Raw genomic sequence first — 22467 nt, forward strand, 5'->3', positions numbered from 1 at the left:
CGGGCTGCTGCGGCCGGACACCGGACACACGGGTCGGCGCCTTGTTGGTAAGTGATATACAGACTTCTATTACTTGTACTGTATGCTGTGCTTTCAGAGGACAGGTTTGCGTTTGAAAGCGGCGTTGCTACTGACAGACGCCTGGTCGCACGAGTAACGATCACAGTGTTTTGTTTCCATGAGCAAGGTACGGGGTGGGGATGTTTTGCTCTCACAACTTAACAACTGCACCACGCACAGCCCTGGTCACTTCCTTCATGTTTTATAGGGGTTTGTAACGCACTGAAACCTGCTTGTTTTGTCTTTTTAAAGCTCGGTGCTAGAGTTCATTTTATTGACTTTGAGACGTTTCTTGCAAGACGGGCGGCGGTACATTTAAAAAAAGGTGTTTATTTCTAAACTGGAAAAGTTTGACTAAGAGGCTGCAACAGAATTAGATAACTGTTTCTGTTGTGTACGAAGATAGCTCTAGTGCAAGTCTGGCCACCGTCTTATCTGAGTTTTCATTTACTCATGCTTATCAGTTCGCTGACCACAGCTAAGATGTAGAAAGGCTGGTTACATATTGATGTTAAGAACTGTTAACTGGTAGCACAATCAGTGCCAAAGGTTGTGGTATTTCGGGGGTCTAGGAGCTAGGCAGTATATGTGTTTTATCTTTGCTCCTCCAAGCTGGCCCTACCCTTATAATCACTGGTTCCGAGACACGCACATCATAGCTGGCATCAGCAGTGACCGCACTACATGCCTTTTTGACTTACTCAAACCACAATAGCACAATGCACTGACAAGTCTTTCCCAAGGCCTGACATTTCTGAGTGGAGATTAGATACTGTAAAGTGGTGTGTGCTCTTCACAATCTGTATCCTCTCTGAGAAAGAAAACCACGGAGAGCGCCTTTCAGCTGTCTGGAGAATGATGACTTCTATGTCACTGGGTGTCTTTCTCTTGTCCTTTATCATGGAACCATGACCATTTATCACAGTTATTCGTTAGGACCAAAAATAGCACATCATCTTTATGTGGTCAACATTGAGGCCCATTGCTCAAAGCATGTCACCCTGGCTCCATGCTTCGCACTAGACACTCCTTCCACACTCCATCATTTTCTTTTTCGTACGATTCTAATGGTTCTTCACTTCTTCTAATGAAGAGGGTGGAGAGGTTGTCCCATGAGTGATCCTGGTGTGAATCTTCAACCCAATGAATAGTTATTGTGGGGATTTGCCCATAGAGCTATATGGCATATCGCAATACTGTCTATCTGACTGGCAATGTGAAGATTGTGTTTATTTTTGTGCTTTCATGGCCTTTAATTAGGCTGTATAAAGTTATTTTGATTATGATGACTGGCAGAGTATTTGTAAGTTTTGAAATCTGTCTGCCTTTTTAGGTCTTGCCTACAGACATTTTTTAGGTGTTTGTTGCAGGAAACCTATAGTGTACAATAACAATACTTACCGTGGACTTTAGATGAGCCTGTTGCTTATCATTGGTTGACTTTCTTGCCAGTATAATTTGCTTATTTCTTATTCATGCCTTTTATTTACGTTTAAAAAACCAACACATACATAAAAGGCATTGCCATTTACAATGCCAATGGCTCAAACTCTAACAACTGCGAGACCTATTGCATTGCAAATGCTTGTTCTTTCTCTTTTGTACCTACTGCTATGTTATTTTGTTACCGAGACTCCCATTCCGACGACGGGGAATGATACAAAAACATGGGAATCTATGAAAGTTCCAATACTGGGCAACTTACAGTTATACACACAATACATATAAAACAAATATATACAAAGAAATATAAATACAAAGATTATATACAAAAAACTAACGTTTTGCCAATACCCATAACATAAATACTTGTGTCCACCCTTTGGTCTGGGTGATACACTAAGAGGTAGTCCAAGTTAACACACAAGGCAAAAAGGGGTAATTTTCTGTCGCTCTTATTGTGTCAAACAAAACAATTATTCAATATCTCTTCATAAATACACTACAGACTCTTCCTTAATAGATGTCGACGCGGACGCGGTTCAGCCTTAGATGTTTCTCAGGCCTCTTCAGGACAAGGGCAATGGCACAAAATAAATGTTTGAACCGGTCGTTTGAAATGACAGGTCACATCAATTACCCCTTATAGTGTGTTCACCACACAAGGTAAATCCACCTCTCCTTCAAAGAGGAAGACCTTCCATTGTGTGCATAAGTGGCTTTTCGCTCCAAAATCAATCACTGTTTCCTAGACTAAATCTTTAGAAATCCGCTGTATTGTTCGCTCTGTAGACACAGACGCACTGTCAGCATAATTCTGAAAGGATTGAAGTAGCTAGAGGGACAAGACAGGGCTGCCCCTGCTCGCCGATCCTCTTTGCCTTATACATCGACCCACTTATCAGAATAATCTTTCTGGATCAGAAGATCAAGCCAGTATCAGTCAGGGGATATAACACTAAGGTATTAGCATATGCCGTTTACACAACTATTGTTACCCCTGACCCGCAGGTGGCAATTACACTGGAAGAACTATTGGCCAAGGAATTCATCAGACACTCAGGATACCTATTAAATACTGATAAAACCAAGATCATCTGCACTAAGAATATTACTCTTCAGGATCCTGGTAGAACCAAATCAGCTGCTAAAAAAGAGAGAGTAAGGGTATACTGGTTCACTCTCTTACCCCTAATAGATATTTGATAAACAACAGAAGAGTGAAGGTGCCAACAGAAAAACCTCAAATAAAAATGTGAGGTTTAAGTGAAAGGGAAAGGAGGGTAGGAAAAATCAACACATATAGCAAGTTATATAGGAACCCTCACTCACCAACCTAGTGGTGACATGCTTCATCACTGGGTTCCCACTGGAAAGACCTAATGTCTTTCCAGTGTGCTACAACGCCGGTTTACAGCGGAGCTGGTTCTTGTGTGTGTTGAGGGTGCGAAAGGAAAGCCAAATCGTGCTAGGTGAGTGCAAAAAAAGGAGTGTTAAGTCTAAAAAGTGCGTAGTTGTGACTGTCAACTATTTTATTAATAGTCCAACCAGCACTGATTAAAAACAATTTAAAGTGGAAACATAGGAATGGTCTCGACAATAAGAGACACCTAGTCCACAGTGAGGAATAAATTCAGGTCGACATGTTTCTGCTTTTAAGAGCCCGAGTCGCTCAGCTTTCTTCAGGACCAAGTTATGTGATCCTCCGGTGGTGTACATGCACTAAGGTGCACCCTGCCGTGAGGAATTTAGTGTGAAAAAGACAAAAAGAGTGGAATTTCCGTAATACTTACGGCTAATAGCCGTTGGGACCCACTCAGCTTTTTGCTAGTGTCAGGTACCTGTAAAAAGTAAATGTTTTCAAGTTAGGAACAACTTTTTCTTAATTACAGTGCATTACTGGTTAATACCGTTCAAATCCCTTCACCAAAATAACCACCCATGTGGTGAAAGTACAAGAGGTGGTGTTTGATTGCTCATTGAATGCGAGCATTTATTACAACTTATAACTATAGTAGTTAGTAATAGTCCACCTAAACGTCAGCAAGTGCGGTTTATTTTACCACTACGTCTCTGAGGTGACATCCACTGATTTAATGTGTTAAAGAAATCGTGGAAATATTTGCTACTGGCAACAAGCCGACAGTGCACTCAATTGGATGAAGAATGGATTATAATTACGCTCCAGAGGGGAGGGGGATTCAGGTAGTGACATAACCCCAAGAAGATAAAAAGGTTCACATGCAAACTCACGTGAGGAGGACGATTCTCACTCCACATGGGCAGACACGGTGGAGGGTATGTTTCACGTCGCATATCTACAGAACAGATAGCCATGCGAACGATTGAGGAAAATACACTGCCATGTGAGCGCTTTTTGAAACAAACTTTCGGAACAAACTTTTTCGGATAACACATAGGCACACCGGGCCGCGGTGTTGACAGAATAGGTAGACTGTGGGGAGCCGTCTGCATTAATGTAAGTTAAACATTGGGCAGCTTGCTCCCTTTTCTTATTAGTGTGCCTATGTGTTATCCGAAAAAGTTTGTTCCGAAAAAGTTTGTTTCAAAAAGCGCTCACATGGCAGTGTATTTTCCTCAAACGTTGGCATGGCTATCTATTCTGTAGATATGCGACGTGAAACATACCCTCCACCGTGTCTGCCCATGTGGAGTGAGAATCGTCCTCCTCACGTGAGCTTGCATGTGAACCTTTTTATCTTCGTGGGGTTATGTCACTACCTGAATCCCCCTCCCCTCTGGAGCGTAATTATACTCCATTATTCATCCGATTGAGTGCACTGTCGGCTTGTTGCCAGTAGCAAATATTTCCACGATTTCTTTAACACATTAAATCAGTGGATGTCACCTCAGAGACGTAGTGGTAAAATAAACCGCACTTGCTGACATTTAGGTGGACTATTACTAACTACTATAGTTATAAGTTGTAATAAATGCTTGCATTCAATGAGCAATCAAACACCACCTCTTGTACTTTCACCACATGGGTGGTTGTTTTGGTGAAGGGATTTGAACGGTATTAACCGGTAATGCACTGTAATTAAGAAAATGTTGTTCCTAACTTGAAAACATTTACTTTTTACAGATACCTGACCCTAGCAAAAAGCTGAGTGGGTCCCAACGGCTATTAGCCGTAAGTATTGCGGAAATTCCACTCTTTTTGTCTTTTTCACACTAAATTCCTCACGGCAGGGTGCACCTTAGTGCGTGTACACCACCGGAGGATCACATAACTTGGTCCCGAAGAAAGCTGAGCGACTTGGGCTCTTATAAGCAGAAACATGTCGACCTGAATTTATTCCTCACTGTGGACTAGGTGTCTAATTGTCGAGACCATTCCTATGTTTCCACTTTAAATTGTTTTTAATCAGTGCTGGTTGGACTATTAATAAAATAGTTGACAGTCACAACTACGCACTTTTTAGACTTAACACTCCTTTTTTTGCACTCACCTAGCACGATTTGGCTTTCCTTTCGCACCCTCAACACACACAAGAACCAGCTCCGCTGTAAACAGGCGTTGTAGCACACTGGAAAGACATTAGGTCTTTCCAGTGGGAACCCAGTGATGAAGCATGTCACCACTAGGTTGGTGAGTGAGGGTTCTTATATAACTTGTTATATGTGTTGATTTTTCCTACCCTCCTTTCCCTTTCACTTAAACCTCACATTTTTATTTGAGGTTTTTCTGTTGGTACCTTGACTCTTCTGTTTATCCAAAAAAAAAAAAAAAAAAAAAAAACAGCCACATATCTCGGAATTGATATACCTCTGAATGTGGATTCTTTTTGGGAAATAAACATTGTTCCTTTGATAGATGCAATCAATAGAGAATTAAGAAGTATAGACAAGCTACACCTCTTGATAATCAGCAGGTGCAATGTCCTCAAAATGACAATGTTCCCCAAAATACTCTATTTATTCCAGTGTATTCCGCTTGAACCAGAACCAGTCTTCTTCAAAAAAACTTGAGGGACTATGCTCAAATTTTATTTGGCGCTATCAGTGTTAGACCTGGCACCTTGGCGTGAGTTTCCCTTCCACTTTTTGCTGTTGTGCCTCAGATGTTTTGCTGGTGTCCGCTACTCAGGGCACTGCGCCACGGCCAACCCGTGCCGCAGTGCAAGTGCTCCCTGCTGTAAATTGTACTTGTGATTGATGTCCATGATTGGTTCATTGGATTTACTGTTAGTCCCTAGTAAAGTGCACCAGGAGTGCCAGGGCTTGTAAATGCCAATACTGCTAGTGGGCCTGCAGCGCTGGTTGCGCCACCCACAGAAGCAGCCTTAAAATGTGTCTAGGGTCTGCCATTGCAGAACCTGCGTGCAGTCTGGTACTGTCATGCTGGCTGGGCAAGTGCACCCACTTGCCAGCCCCTAAACCTTCCCTTAACTTCATATTAGTCACCCCTATGGTAGGCCCTAGGGCAGGGTGCATTGTAAGTGTAAGGTAGGACAAGCCCTGATGTGTGTGGCATGTCCTAGTAGTGAATTACAACCAAATTCGTTTTTCACTATTGCAAGGCTACCTGCTCCCTTTAGGCCAGAATGGGCTGCTGGAATTATTACACTCTATAATCCCAGCAGGCTCAGGGAACATGGTAGAAATTAATGTTTAGTATGCCTGAACTCAGAATAATAAAATACTTCTTTTAGTAAAGTTTATTTTAATATCCTGGGTTTGCAAATGCTACTTTTAGAAAGTTAGCATTTGCTTGTCTAACCATTTCAGCCCGCCTCTGCTCTTGTGTGTATCTGACTGTCTGGGTGTGTGAATGACAGGGCTGGGTGTTGACAGGTGGTGAATGGCAGGATGACACCTTAGTGGGAGGTGGGAGTTTCCCCTGAATGATGCATCAGGCTGTGCTCTGCCTCCACAATGCTGGCTCCGCCCCCCTGGGGAGCGACTGATGACTCAGCCTGCACCTGGACCAGGAAGGACCGAAGCTTGTCAACAAAGTGCTCAGGCTGCCCCTGTCTTCACAATGCCGGCTCCGCCCCCCTGGGGAGCGGCTGATGTGCCTGCCCTCACACTGAATGCAGAAGCAGAAGTACCCACCACAAGTGCTCAGGAGCTGAGAGCAGTTATGCAAAGGCCCCCCCTGGCCTGTAAGAACAAAAGAAACTGGGTATAAAAGTAGGAGCCCTGCTCCTTGTAAATTAGATCCAGTTTGCGCAAAGAAGAAGCTCTGCCTGAAGAGAAGGACCCTGGAAGCTGCAAGGAGAAGTACTGACTCTGACCCCAAGAGACTGGCCTGTGGTGGGTGCCTTGCTGCTGAAGGAGAGCAGGAGAAGAAAGACTGAAAGACTTTGCTTTTATTCACCTTGTGCCAAACTTTTATCACGATCTCCAAGGGCTTGCCTGTGAACTTGCCCCCTGACCAGCGCCCCAGGAACAGTGGGCGCTACCCTGGAAGAGAAAGCTGCTGTGAGTCGTGCATCTGTCCTGCACCACTACTGAGGAGAAGCGGAGTGCGCCGTGAGAGAATCACTGTGCCCTCTGAAGGGCTCTCGGCTCCCCCGTCCAGCCGAGCACCGCAACTGCTATCTGGCAGGCCCCAGCTGACATCGCCAGGACCAGCCTCGCTGGCCCCAGCACCGTACCTGTCGCCTGCCTAACTGCGGTCTGCACCGCAAGAACGGACCCTGCCTTGTGCCTGCCTGCTTCCCAGGAGAAGAAGTTGCCCTGAAGCCCCAGCCGCCGCTGTTTGCAAGCTGCAGCGGCGTGGGGAGAGAAGGACGACCCGCTGTGCGCTCCGAGGCTGTGTTCGCGCCTCTCACTGCTGCCCGGGGCCCTGCCCCCCTCTTGCCAGGCCGGGAGCACCTCGCCGGAAGATCTAACCCCCACCGCAACGCCGCCCTCCTGAGCCGAGCCGCCGCTCGGAGCGCCCGAGGAAGACACCGCGACGTGGGACCTGCGATCAACCCCGGCATCGTCCGCCCCGAACCCCCGCCTTCAAGGATTACCAGGTACTGTTGCTTGCTGAGGTGCGCCGCGCTCTGGACACGGAGTCCGTGAGGCGCGCACCCCTCGTCCCCTGCTGGCCCCCGCTCTGTGCGCTCTGAACTGCGAGACTCCGGGAAGCCGTCCCGCAGCCCAGTTCAAGACGCGCTGCCAGCGGAACGCCTCACAGCTTACGAGGTGCCCTGCTAACTTTGCCCCATCCTTGAAGGGCCCCTTCCCTGAGATTGCCACACTCGATTGCCCGCTCTTTGGCTGCCAAACCCGGTGCGCTGAGAATTGTGCACCTCCTCTCGGCCATCGGTTGAACGCCGCGCACCCCTGCTCACGCGGAAGGCGTGAGGGTTGATAGGGAATTGCATCAAGAGCCGGGTAAAGCGCCCAGAAGTTCTAGAGAGCGCTGTACTGTCCTGGAACGGGGTAAAAGACCCCCAAGATCGCATTCAGGAACTGTGACACTCTTTTTGAAGGGTAAAGACTACTTTTTAAGTACAAACTGAACAAGAACTGTGGCCTATTTACAAGTAATTGAAATCTGACATTTTTAAAGTAATTGAACTGTATTTACAAGCCTGCTGCTAAGAATATATAAAGAGAATATATTTTGAATACAATACAGTTTGGTGTCATTGTGTGGTGGGTTGGTGGTTAAGGGTGTGATACTGCAAATGTTTAACCCCAGATGCCCCAGAGATTAGCCTAAGACTGCTTAAGCCACACTACCTAGAGGGTAAGCAGAGGTTGTCTTGAGGGTAACCCTCAGCCCTGACGAGGAAGAGAGAGTCCCTGCTTGTCGCCAGTGATGCACTGCGCCAACTAGAGCCTCCCCCTTCCTACAATCAGAAAGTTAATCACTCACTAAAATTTCTAAACCACCCCCAAGAGCAAAGGGATTGGAGGTTCCATATCTACTTTATTACTACTGGGCTACAATGCTAAAACATATGGACATTCTGTTTTTGAAAGATAAAAGGCAAAGAGAGGCTAATGGAAACGCATAAAGCTGAAGTCCCCCCAACTATAAATGAACTGGCTATCGGGAGAGCAGCACATGGGATATTGGTACGGCAGCTGGAAGCCAGCTACTACAAGAAGACATGATTTAAGCCCCTAAGAGCTGCATGGAATGTATGGCATAAGGCTAGCAGATTGTTGAAGATAGCTAGGTTTCATAAATATATACGCCTTTGGAGCTCACCAATCTTTTCAGCCCCTCTCTATGATAGCATAGGGACATTTTGGGAGCAAGCGGGTATTAATAGTATTGGGGATACTGTGGGTACAGACGGCATGATCTCCTTTGCCGAGCTACAGGAGCACTTTAAGTATTAAAGAAACCATCAGATTGGCTATGACAGGAATAACATCAATAGACAATATTCCTCTGCTAGAAGTCAACCTGTATAAATACTTCAGAATAAAGGATATGTATAATATTTTCATAAAAGCTGCTCCGGATGACTTAGCAAAAACTGAAACTCACTGGGCTAACAAGCTAGGCGATAACACGGATCTATATAGGTCACCCGCTCTTTCCAAAAAGAGATTTCTCTCCGCCAACTCTACGAAACGGTCTTCAATCTGCACTTCACTCCGGCCAAGCTTTTTGGGGGGGATGGGGAGAGTGGGGGGGGGGGGGTATGCCTGGATGCTTCACATCCGTAATCTGTAGATCGCTTTATACAATTGTAAGGGGCGGGGATCTAAGAAACGGGGCGGGGATCTAAGAAACGTGGCGGTAAGATCTGGGGTCCTATGCTTACCTAACACTGCTTATAAAAAACTAGGTTCCCCCGTTCAGTTACATAAAGGAGCTAATTCCCATAATAAACAAGATAATCTGCGCATATTGTAATAATTTCATGACATGGATGACTATTCTTTGTATGGACATGTATTAGATATGTGTTGTATTAATGTATATAGATGGAATAAGCTTAGGTGCTTTCCTTGATCTTTTTTTTTTCTTGGAATTTGTAGATGGATGCTCCCCTTTTTAGGTCTCGCCTGTCGATGCGCATGCGCATCGAGCAAGCGAGACTATGGTGGCTTATCCACTCTTTATCCAACTTTCAAGGAATCGTGGCGATTCCTTGCAGTGCACGAGAAATTTAAGCTCAATGCGCATGCGCATTGAGCTTAAAAGCGCGTGCACATGCCCCCAGCCGCCTGCCTTGCCTACTCTCCCAGCTGGTGCCGCTCCACCCCCTGCGGCATCAAAGGCTTTCACGGCCGGCCGGCCATGCTTTCAGTTTCACGACCGGCCGGCCGTGTGAAGTACATTTCAAAGCCCGCTCTCCCTGCTCCGCCCCCTGCTCCGGCCGAGACGCATTTCTCCTCCCTCCTCCCCCCTCCTGGGTCAGGTTACCCTGCTTTCTCTTTCGCTTTTTTTTCACCCGGTGACATTGTTGCCTTTAGCCCTTCCCTCACCTCCTCAAGCCGTTACTCGTTGCCTCTTACTCTCTCTGTATTTTGTTACAATATTCATTTATTCTTCATTCAGGTTTCCGCAATACGGACAATACTTGTTTTGTTTTTGGGAACCCGGTAGAAAACGGTGAAACATTTTGGATGTAAGTTTCCTTCATTTTTTTTACTCCTTCAAGTGGCGCCATCACTAAAGAAAATCAACAAACATTGTATTTATCAGTATTGTTTTTATTGCGACTTCAGAAAAATAATGAATGGCTCAGTTTAGATTCCATATTCGAAGTATACTGCAGACGTGAAAAGTGCAGTATTTCTACTCGTATAATAAAATATGTATATTTTTCCTTAAAATAATATTACTTTAACTCAATTTTCATTTGAAGTTATGTCTGTATCAAAATATAACCACTTCAATATGGTCGTTCCGCTAATAGTATACCCCACAGTCTTTTGTTAAGTCTATTGGCGAGTTGGCTACGTCACACCTGCCGCTTCGTCCAGCCCTTACACGCATGCGCATGTCTCTATGGCGTGCTGTTGGGCTGTGGTAAGGCCATATTGGCCGGTACGGCGCGAGTAAGGCTGTAAAAACAGTGTGGATTTTTACCACTTGTTGGAAAACATCTGGCTTCGTGAGCCCCAAGCAGACGGGAGGCCGCCCACACCCAGGTAAGTGCAAGTTAAAAGACGGACAGTACCTATATGCAGGATATTGGCGGAAGCGAGTGTTAGTAGTGTTTAATGAGCGTAGTTATCCTCATCTTCCTCCGCATGTAGTAAGGCGCCCATGAAATAGAAAACGGGACCTATACCCAAGTCTGTAGTTCATTCGGACCTCTTCTTTTCAACCTCTTCCTGCACCTCAGTGATGTCAGCAGCTTGGAGTTCCCACCCGTCACTTTCGGAGTTTGCGTTCTTATCCTGTTGTGACTTCAAAGAATCTGCTGCAGACCATTCAACAACAAGTTTAATTTAGACTTGAGCGTCGCTGCCCTAGTATCCTCGCTGCTTATGACAGAGTTATACTCTTTGAATGGTATGTCAAGCGCCGGCCTCTAGCACAGTTACCAGCTGTGGCATAGGTGCTTGCACAAACTGACAGAACTTTGCTTCCCATTGCTCATCTTTTTACGATGGGTCCAGCCGCTTGTATCTAGCAGTTTGAGTCTTTCTTTAGGTACGATGGTATCCTGTTGCGCTTATTTATGTTTCTGAGAGAGGTTATTTCAGTTAAAACATGTATATTCCACTGAAAAATTTGGTTAAAAAAAGCCTGCAGTTCCATTTCAAACTCATTGAGAAGCCAATAAGTGTTGCAAAGGATGACAGCCAACTTTACAATTATACATTTTCCTTCTGGTTTAAAAAAAAAAATCAATGTTAGGAAAGGTAAAATGTGAAATTAATTTAAGGGCTTTTCTATGTAATTTCTAGGAAATGTGCCGAGATGAAAATTCTTGCATCCATGAGATATAGCTCTTCTACTAGTGTGCACGATCATAAGAGTGGTATAGAGCTGCAGTTTAGAGCTTGCCCAGCATTCCAGATTATCCAATGGGATCCTTCATTTTTTTTACTGCGGTTGCCATTTGCGGCACGCAATGAGGATTGTACACAGTGGTGAAGGTTCACTCGTATCTATTATTTCCATTTAGCACCACAGACTATGTACCTTTGACTATTTTTCTCATTATATGAACACGACCGATATGGTGTAACTTGATGTGCAATGGGAATGTGTTAGACAATAGTGCCAGTAAGGCACACTCCACCCCGCCGGAGCCTCGCATCACTCTGCAGTCTCTGCCTCGCGCCCGCCATTGCCCCCTCCCCTTCAAGGGGACTGAGCACGTGCTCTCATTATCTCACCTCCCTTTATAATTAATTTACGGTCTTTGCAACTCCCCAGCCATATGTTGCTTTGTTTTCGCTGCTTCTTTGTTGTTGTGTCGCCACACATCCGCCTCTCACCGCACCGACGCCACTCACCCTCACTCACCCTCAACCCCTCACCCTCACTCACCCTCACCCTCACTCACCCTCAACCCCTCAAACTCACCCTCAACCCCTCACCCACTCTCACTCGCCCTCAACCCCTCAGCCTCACCCTCACCCTCACTCACCCTGAACCCCTCACCCTCACTCACCCTCAACCCCTCACCCTCACTCACCCTCAATCACCCTCAACCCCTCACTCACCCTCAACCCCTCACCCTCACTCACCCTCACCCTCACTCACCCTCAGCCCCTCACCCTCACTCAGCCTCAACCCCTCACCCTCAACCCCTCACCCTCAACCCCTCACCCTCAACCCCTCACCCTCAACCCCTCACCCTCACTCGCCCTCACCCTCAACCCCTCACTCACCCTCACTCACCCTCACTCACTCACCCTCAACCCCTCACCCTCACTCACCCTCACCCTCACTCACCCTCAACCCCTCACCCTCACCCTCACTCACCCTCACCCTCACTCACCCTCAACCCCTCAAACTCACCCTCACTCATACTCACTCACCCTCAACCCCTCACCCACCCTCACCCTCACTCACCCTGACCATCACTCACCCTCAACCCCTCACTCACCCTCAACCCCTCACTCACCCTCAACCCCTCACTCACCCTCACTCTCACTCATCCACACTCTCACTCATCCTCACTCTCACTCATCCTCACTCACCCTCAACCCCTCACCCTCACTCACCCTCACTCACCCTCAACCCCTCACCCTCACTCACCCTCACCCTCACCCTCAACCCCTCACTCACCCTCACTCTCACTCATCCTCACTCACCCTCACTCACCCTCAACCCCTCACTCACTCACCCTCAACCCCTCACCCTCACTCACTCACCCTCAACCCCTCACCCTCAACCCCTCACCCTCACTCACCCTCACTCACCCTCAACCCCTCACCCACCCTCACTCTCTCATCCTCACTCACCCTCAACCCCTCACCCTCACTCACCCTCACCCTCAACCCCTCACCCTCACTCACTCACCCTCAACCCCTCACCCTCAACCCCTCACTCACCCTCACTCTCACTCATCCTCACTCAACCACCCTCAACCTCACTCACCCTCAACCCCTCAACCCCTCACCCTCACTCACTCACCCTCAACCCCTCACCCTCACCCTCACTCACTCACCCTCAACCCCTCCCCCTCGACCCCTCCCCCTCAACCCCTCACCCTCACCCTCAAACCCTCACTCACCCTCAACCCCTCACCCTCAACCCCTCACTCACCCTCACTCTCACTCATCCTCACTCACCCTCAACCCCTCACCCTCACTCACCCTCGCCCTCACTCACCCTCAACCCCTCACCCTCACTCACTCACCCTCAACCCCTCACCCTCAACCCCTCACTCACCCTCACTCTCACTCACCCTCACTCAGCCTCAACTACTCCCCCTCACCCTCACTCACCCAAAACCCCTCACCCTCACTCACCCTCAACACCTCACTCACCCTCACCCTCACTCACCCTCACCCTCCCTCAACACCTCACCCTCAACCTCAACCCCTCACCCTCACTCACCCTCACCCTCACTCACCCTCACTCACCCTCACCCTCACTCACCCTCACCCTCACACAGTGCAATAGTTCTCAGACCATTTCAGTTAGAGCTTTTAGAAATGTTTATGGCTTTTTTTATTTGTAATACTTTAGCATTGGCTACAGGAAACAAAAATGCTAAACATTTACAAAAAAACCCATAAACAATTCTAAAAGCACTAACTCTAATGGTGCGAGACCTATTGCATTTCCAATGCTTGTTTCTTTAATGTATACTCTAGGCCACTATCCGTTTGAATCATCCTGTTTTATGTACACCATTTTATACATCGTTATGTTTTATCTCTTGCATTGGTCCTTCTCGCTTAGCTTTTGTATGATCTGAGCTACACTGTGCTTTCTTTTTATTTATTTATTGACATGTACTGTAAACCGCTGCTTTATCTGGGGTAAATAATAAATGTATTTAAAAAAATAAAAGTATTTTCCTAGGCATCAGACTGGATACTGTCATTTTTGTGTAATACCCCTGCGGGCAGACAGGCGGTGTGATTCTAGTGTGCGTCTGCGGCAAACTACCTTTATGGGCGCCTTAGCAGCACGCGGAAATCCGTTTTACTTTGCAACTTTCTATGCCAGGAGCATGACAATTGGAGTGAATTTCTAACCCGTAGACAGGTGACCTTCACACTATAAAAGGGTTGGTAAGGAATCTGTGGCTAGATAGAGTTTCTACTACATAAGGTGTTATTGAAGGTAAGTAACTTGTTCATATGATGGAGACTTCAAGCTGCAGAGTCCCTACCTTAGAATAGATATCCAAGCAATCACTACCTGGGAATGGGTCTGCAAGTAGATTAGACCAAGAAGTCCTGCAGGACCGAACGTGCAAAATGCATGTCACAATGGACCAGACTGTCCAGACAGTAGTGTATAGAGAACATATGTAGTGACGCCCATGTTGCTGCCGGACAGTGGTTGAAGTCCTGGCTTTGATGGAGTGAGCACACAAACGTAGCAAATATTTATGGAGAGCGCTATCATAGTGAGATGGTCCATTTCTGCACTGCCTTCGCTTTCTTAGCACCGAGGGCTAGTACCAAGTCTCAAGTTGGGGGTGCTGATGAGGGTGAAGGATATGCTGTTTGTGAGCATGGGTTTGTGTAAGTATCTGAGCCAGATAAATTGTTGGAAGAACATGGAAACAGTGAAAAAACTGTGGAATCAGTGGGGGAAAGCAACTTGGAGTTCTCGTTTTATTCATTTTTCTGCATATTTTATTTACGATTATTCAGGACATTAATTTCTTTAAAGAGTAAGATTTTATAGTATCCTACATGCTACAATATTTGTGTCAGTTAGTGCAGATGTTGCGATTTTCTTTTAGTATCAAATAATTCACTTGTTTCTACCGTTTGTTTTCCTTATAGATACACAGTTTAACACTATGAAACATTTGGGGGGTTTACTGTGAGCTTTATCAAGCTCGGTTTTGACAAAGCTATATGGCATGAAAAAAATATCCTTCAGAGTTTTCACTATGCATTTAAAAGAACTTGCAACTTTTTGGCTTGTAAAACGCAGGAAATTAGTAGCGAGATATGGTAGATTTAACTATTTGTGATTTAAAGTTTGCAAATTATCAACCACACCCTTGAAAGATGAAATTAAATTTGTTTTTTTTGTCTTGTGTGTTATTTTGTTATGGAATATTAACCCCTTCGCTGCGGGGGTTAATCCCCCGCTGTGCTGGGGGGCGCGCACAGCGCCCGCATGCTCATGATGAGCTGAGCTCGTCATGAGCTACGGCGCTCCTGTGCTCATGACGAGCTCAGCTCGTCACAGGTGCATTGGCTTCGTGGAACGTTCAGCACCGCCGTGCTTCATGACGAGCTAAGCTCGTCATGAGCATTCAAGAGGCTAAATTAAAGGGGGCATGAAAGTGGTTAAACCATTTCAACTGAATTAGTAGCTGACAAATCATAAATGTATAAAATATCAAACTAAATCCCTCAACCTGCTAGCACAGAGAAGAAAAATAATTCCCATAGATGTATACATTTTCGTTATCATATACCACCCACCAGGCTGAAAAAGAGATGCTTGAATACACAAAACTGGTGTATTCAAAGAAGATTTCGGGCATATACAAGAGATCTACAGAAGCTTTTTAAAGTCTTACCTGTACTGTAGACATAGTGGGAAGAGCTCAAGAACGTCTTAAAAAGGAAGCGTTTCTTCATGCGGTACCATCAGACCTGTGGAGAAAGAAGGTAGTATTTATCTCTCATCAGAGCTAATGCAGAGGAAAAAAATCTCCATTAAAATTACAGCAGCAATGAAGGTAAGCCAGACGTCCAATAAGACATTACTTACTCAGCTCTTTTATCATTTACCAGAACTGTGCAGGGAATGTTTACTATTATAAATGAAATACCAACATTTGTTAAAGCGCACAGCTACCTCCGGAGAGGTGTCCCGGCGTTGGGGCCGTCGGGAAGATTAAGAGAACTTGCCCAGAGTCACATGGTGCTGGGCTAACCTTCCGCCGTTGCCGGGGATCGAACCGTGAACCCCGTGGTCCCCTGGCCGCTGCACCACACCTCTTCCACAGCTATTATTGCCCTGATTACGACTGCCCAGGGGGGATCGTGCTATTTATTACACCAGATAAAATCAGAGAACTCATGGATTGGAATTTATCAGATGTGATAAATATCATTTTGTTCCTATATTAAGGTACAGTTCTCTGCCCGTTTCTGATATCACACACAGAAAGAATTATTAAATATATCAGCTAATGTTTCCTTGCAGTTTTATCAAATACAGACAAGAAACCACCATTAGTCTATCCCAGGTCAACCATCACAAAGGCTACTCTGATGATTTCTCAGCTAAACTTCAGTGAGTCCAGTGCTCGAATCACGTTCGCTCTCATAGTCGTGAAGTCAGAGATGATCTATATCACACAGTGGTAGTTGCCACTGTGTAGTTATACACAGCACCTAGCTGCTATCGGAAAAGTGTTTTTCGGTTTACTAATAACTATGACTCTGTTTGAAGAATCTTTACAAACCCTTCCCAACAACACGTTAAACCACCTAAGCTCCTTCCTTGATACAGGGTGATCCATCAAGTGGGGACCGAGAAACAGAGAGGGGTCCCAAAACACAATTTACCCAAGCATTTTCCATAGGTATTTTTGAACAGTGGTACAGCCCAAAGGGTTGAAAGGAATGACACCAAATTTGGCAGAAAGCGTGATTGTTGTGATTTGGTATAAAACAGTTCAGTTTTTTTTGCGAAATTAAATTTCAACATTTATGTATAGCTGAATGGGTAGGTTCGCATGAGTCCTGCGAGCATACTACTTTAACTAATAGAACTATCGGGCTGATGAGAGGGCCAATTTCCCCTTCTGCCATCTCGCTCTCGTCAGATCGAGAAACTCCTGCGAGTCCTAGGTGAGCTCATACTTTGACAGGAGGAGAAATCTTGCACCTGCCATGTCAGAAAGTGGGCATTCTGCCTCCATTTCCTGAAAATAATTGTTTTAAAAAGGTATAAGCGGGCAGTATATGGATACTCTGACCCCCTGGGGACCAAATTTTATATTACAATATTTTATATTTTAGGGTTGCCACGATCCCGCAGAACTCTCGCAGGAGTCTAGGCGACTTCCCTGCAAAAATCCGGTCGGAGCACAGGAGCTGCTGCGCTTGTTGCCCGCAAGAGTCCTGCGAGATTGGAGAACATTTTTGAACAAGCATTTACAATGCAATGGTTTCGCCTTTGGAAAAGTTTGAGCTATTGCATTGTAAATGACAAAATGCGTATTTATGTATTGGTTTTGAAAACAGATAAATAAATGGCATTGTCATTTACATTGCCATTAGCTTAATCTCTCGCAAATGTGAGACCTATTGTACCCTACGGACGAGCTCAGCAGACAGCAATTACTACTACACAAACACACCCAGAGCCAGCCACACACACACACACACACCCAGAGCCAGCCACACACACACACACACACCCAGAGCCACACACACACCCAGAGCCACACACACACCCAGAGCCACACACACACACACACACACACACACCCAGAGCCACACACACACACCCAGAGCCACACACACACACCCAGAGCCACACACACACACCCAGAGCCACACACACCCCCCCAGAGCCACACACACACATACACACCCATGCATTTTTTCAGTCTGTAGATTTAACATCATTCTATATACCGATATATTTAGTATATGAAAAGCAGAATAGATTCTGGTGTAGTCACTAACGTGGTCTGCATAATTAATCCGAAGCTGAAAGGAAATAGAAGACTGCACGAAGGAAGATGTTTTAATCGATGTGCGCGAGGAAACATATAAATGTTGTATTATGGGTTATGCTATATTTTGTATGACGCAATAACATTTCTACAGCATACATTGTCATTGTAGTAGGACGTCGTAGCACAAGGCCGCAATACAAGCCCTTGCAGCCCTTCCGGCGCATGGGGGACCCTCCTGAGGGGCTCCAAACCTTCAACAAGCATGTGCAATACAATTGCGGCACTCATGCTTTAGCTGTAACATCTCCAGCTAAAGCGTGGGTGCTCTGATTGCTTCAAAAGTAAAGAAATAGAAAAAAAACGTTGTATCTATTTATTTACTTTTGACGCAATTGAGGCACCCGCTCCTCAGCTTGAGATGTTAACAGCCAAAGCACGAGTGTCGCCTTTGAAAACAAAGTAAATGAAGAGAAAAAAATGGCGGGCGCATGTTTTTTCTCTTTATTTACTTTGGTTACAATCGCTGCATTTGCGCTATAACTATAAATATCTTAAGCTAAAGCGGGTACGCCGAATGGTTCAAAAGTAAAGCAATCGTGGCACCGCGCTTTAGCTTAAGATGTTTACAGTTAAAGCTGGAGTTTGGCGATTGAACCCAAAATAAACAAGCCATCCCCCTGTGCACACAACGTAAGCAATCAAGTGGCTGTCCCATCACTGTTGAATGCTTATTTATCATGATGGTGGAACTATAAATCACAGTAAAGATTCATAGTTGCATACTCCGGCCACCGAAAGACAATTTAACAACCACACGCGATACATGCTAAACGTTACACTGACATATGCATTACAATCTTTGCCTTTTAGTGTTCTTGTCATTTTTATTCTCTACGTGCCACTGAATACGGATAATGTTTTCTTACTTATTATTCGGCATGATATATCTTTCTGCTTAACATAATAATTCATATAAACTCATTCCAATACAGCAAACTGGGCAAGTATTGCCTACCATGTGATTACAACATTAATTCTAATTTTACTTGTTTATTATGATTTTTTGCCCTTAATTTATCACATTATGTCTAATCATATTATTTATTGGGGGTAATTGTAAAAATGTGATATCTGTCATATACTGAATACTTACTATATGTACGACTGTCAGAAAATGCATCAAGAAAGATTGCTCGTTTAGAAAATACTATAGGTTGCCATGTTTCCATAACCTAATTATGTGTCTACTTATCTACCACCTTTTGAGCTGTGTGCCAAGTTCAGCAATTGCACTTCACACTGCTACGTGATAAAGGAACAGTGCACGTTTACACTTCGGTTATCACAAATCATAGTGCACGGAGTATGCGTTATGCCTCAAGGTTCCAACAGCTGCAGAACCTACATGGGACTGACTACTTGATATATGCACTATCTATCTATCTATCTATCTATATATATATATATATATATATATATATTTATTAAAAAAAGCCACGCCCCCGTATTTATTTAGTTTTTTCTCTCTCGAGGACACTGCATGGCACACTGAGCAAGTGCTACAGTGGATATTCTGCACTACACTCGTCTCTTTAATGCATTAAAAAGCATTCTCTTATGCAGCCCGTTCCCAGAGACCATTCTTACGCAAAGCACCGCCCCCCCCCCCTTTTGCGTATCCTAAGTGTGTAAATTGGGGGTCCTTTGAGGGCAAGCCTATTGAACTCAATTGATGCATTTTCGGAAGGTGAAGAGGTTCCTCTGACCCCATTGAAGTCTAAGGAAGGCATTGCTCGTTTGGAAGGTGAAGATGAGCCTAAGATGTGTGACACCCCCAAAATGAGGGTGAGTGGAAATGTATCACAGACAGAGTTCTAGTGTTTCCCAGGGTCGTAAGTCATCAATTCAAGGATTTCCTTTGCATGCTGGGACTTGCAGTCCTGTTTACCTCTCCATAAAAAGAACTATTTTAAGTCCCAAAAAGCAAAGCAAAAACTTGGGCCGGGTGACCCACTGAAGCATAGATTTAGGAAACAGGACAGCTCTGCATAACCTCCGCTCTTGCATTCCCATCTTGACCTCTTCTTGCAAACCTGCATTGCCCCACTGTCCGCTCATTCACAGCCCAGGTCATTTCATGCGCTCCCTGCCGACACACCCCTCCTTCTCTCCCACAACCCCCTTTCTTTCCCCACAGTCACCTTCTTGCTGCCGGCTCCCCTGATCGCCGCCGCCCTGTCGTAGACGTGACATTTGAGGACGGTACTGCCCACGTCCACTGCCAGCACGTACCGGCCTTGTCCCTGGTAGCCATTCTTCAGCAGCGGCTCCATCCTCTCCCCGAGGTGGCCGGGCCCGGAGTCCACCCCAAAATCTGGCTTCCGGTTATCATGCCTTAAGCATACACTTATGATGCTCCCGGTACTAGGGTTTAGTCTGCATCCACGTGACACCGGTTGTGGCAGGAGGAAAAGGGAGGCAGAATAAGAGAATGAGGTTTCCTCACGATCATCTGGTGGCAACAAAATAAGATTTGGAAATCACACCACAGCCCACATGTTTAGCCACAGCGTTGCGAGGTGTTTTACTGCAGTTTATTTTGGTTAGCGCAGGCACAAGTACAATCGTAACAACTAATAACACGGACAGCGGGAGGGGGGGTGGGGAATCGTTTTTTTTCTAGGTCTTTTTAAACTGGTCACACGGACAGCGGGAGGGGGGCGGGCGGGCAAACGGACAGCGGGAGTGGGGCGGAAAATCGTTTTTTTTCTAGGTCTCTTTAAACTGGTCACACGGACAGCGGGAGGGGGGCGGGTGGGCACACGGACAGCGGGAGGGGGGCGGGCGGGCACACGGACAGCGGGAGGGGGGCGCACTCACCTGGACATTGATCCGGCAAATGAACAAAACATGGCGTTGAAAAAAAAAAAATAACATCCGCCCACAGCCGCATGACGATCAGAAGTGGGTGGAGAGGGAAAAAATCGCGGGAACGCCCACGAATCTGGTCCGGCCATGACGGACAGATCTCTGTTCCAATGGCTAGCCTCCATTTATGGAGCTAGCCAATGGAACAGAGGGCGTAATCCCAAGCCCACTCTGTTGTAACATAAGATTTCGTCTGCGCCGAAAATCTACGCAGTGCGCAGCCTTCGGCCAGGCGAAACCTAAAAAGGGTGTGGGTGTTTGAGTGTCTGTGGAGGGTTGGCTGTGTAAGGGCAATTGGTCCTGCAGCTACCCCTTGCCATGAACAGCAAAGGTCTTGTGCTGCTGTGAGAAGCTGGTGGCTAGCAGAGTTAAATATGCCAATAATATGCGTTTTTTTTTTTGCCAATATGTTATTTAGCATTTTTTTTAAACTCAGAAATTCACTGAAAAAACAAAGCTTACAATGATGTTGTAGGTAGGTGAAACCATCAGTTTAAACGTAAGATGTTAAACATAAAAACACTGAAATTTACCAATAATGGTTATTTCAAGAAACTATGAGGCGTACCCTCATCATGCGCTGCTTATGAGAACTAAATATTCCAGTATACCTGAATAAACTAATACAATCCCACCAGGGGGCAATAAAAGCAAGAGGAAGTTGATTGGTAGTCTTCCCTTTTGGTGATTAAGCAATGTGCCTGTGATCAAGGAATCATGAGAGACCGAAACGAGTTAGGCTTTTTTAAAAAAAAAAAAAAAAAACAGAACTGAGCAGAATGCTGGTTTGTTCCATTTTAAGGAGGAGAACCTGGCGACGAGTGCGTCTTCAATTAAGGCAATATTTGGATGGATAGTTACGGCAGTCCTGCAGTTAAGACTGCACCACCGAATTGAAGCAACAAGCGGGTCTGGGCTCAGAATCGTCTGAGCTGAAAAGATCGCCAGGGCAAGCAAATTATGACGCACTGTGCTTTTACTCTGGCGGCCAACTGGAGGCTATACAAATATGTTTTAATCAAATTGCGACATCACAAATATACTGGAGGAAATAATTATTGTAATTAGGACATGGCTGTCCGAAACAAGTTTTCAAAAATAGAACGAAACAGAATGCTGGTTTGTGCCATTTTACTAAAGCGAACCTGGCGATGAGTGTTTCTTCAATGAGGGCAAAATTTGGGCAGATGAGATATATATATATATATATATATATATACACACACACAAAATATGTGCGCTCTCAGTAATAAACAGACTCTGCATCCGTGAAGTATCCAAATGGTGTGACATATGGTGTCACACACAATGATCTCTGCCATAATTAATCACAGTTATCTGACAGCACACAGTGAATCTACAGAGAATCCAGTGTCTGCATTTCACTTATGCTATCAGGTTTGGAGAAAAAATGTCATGGGAAAAAGTAGACTCTGTACTTCTGCTTACTTTAATACATGTAGTCTGCCTCCTCAAGTACACCCCGGTCACTGCAACAAGAAACTCGCAGCTGATGGCCTCAGATAACCTTCTCCAAATGAGGACTCCTGCCCTTCCCCTATTATACACATCTGTTCTGAGCATGCCCTTATCTCATAGAAGACAGGGAACTGACAGCCGCAGCCCAAGAACGGTCAACGACCTCACCCTGGAGAGGAGATAATCACGGATATTAATCTGCATCCTTCAAGCAGGGTCACCCCTTCAGATTCCACATCTGCTTCACATTTGGCGACCATATCTACCACTTGGACCTCCAACCTGCTCAAAACAACCTCCTGACAGCATATGATGCCCATCGCTGGCA

The 22467-nt window shown here is 45.5% G+C and overlaps 1 protein-coding gene across 2 annotated transcripts in view; it reads right to left on the reverse strand.

The window, feature by feature from the left end:
• CSK (C-terminal Src kinase) overlaps window positions 1-22467 on the reverse strand; it is a 624490-nt gene that overhangs the window by 357081 nt on the left and 244942 nt on the right. For both annotated transcript variants that reach the window (XM_086959340.1, XM_086959339.1), the window contains exon 4: window positions 15615-15690. In XM_086959340.1, coding sequence (XP_086815466.1) covers window positions 15615-15629 — 15 coding nt within the window. In that variant the 5' untranslated portion in view covers window positions 15630-15690. The remainder of the gene's footprint in view (window positions 1-15614; window positions 15691-22467) is intronic.

This window comes from Lissotriton vulgaris, chromosome 2_2 (assembly GCF_964263255.1).
Source record: "Lissotriton vulgaris chromosome 2_2, aLisVul1.2, whole genome shotgun sequence".
NCBI classification, from domain to species: Eukaryota; Metazoa; Chordata; class Amphibia; order Caudata; family Salamandridae; genus Lissotriton; species Lissotriton vulgaris.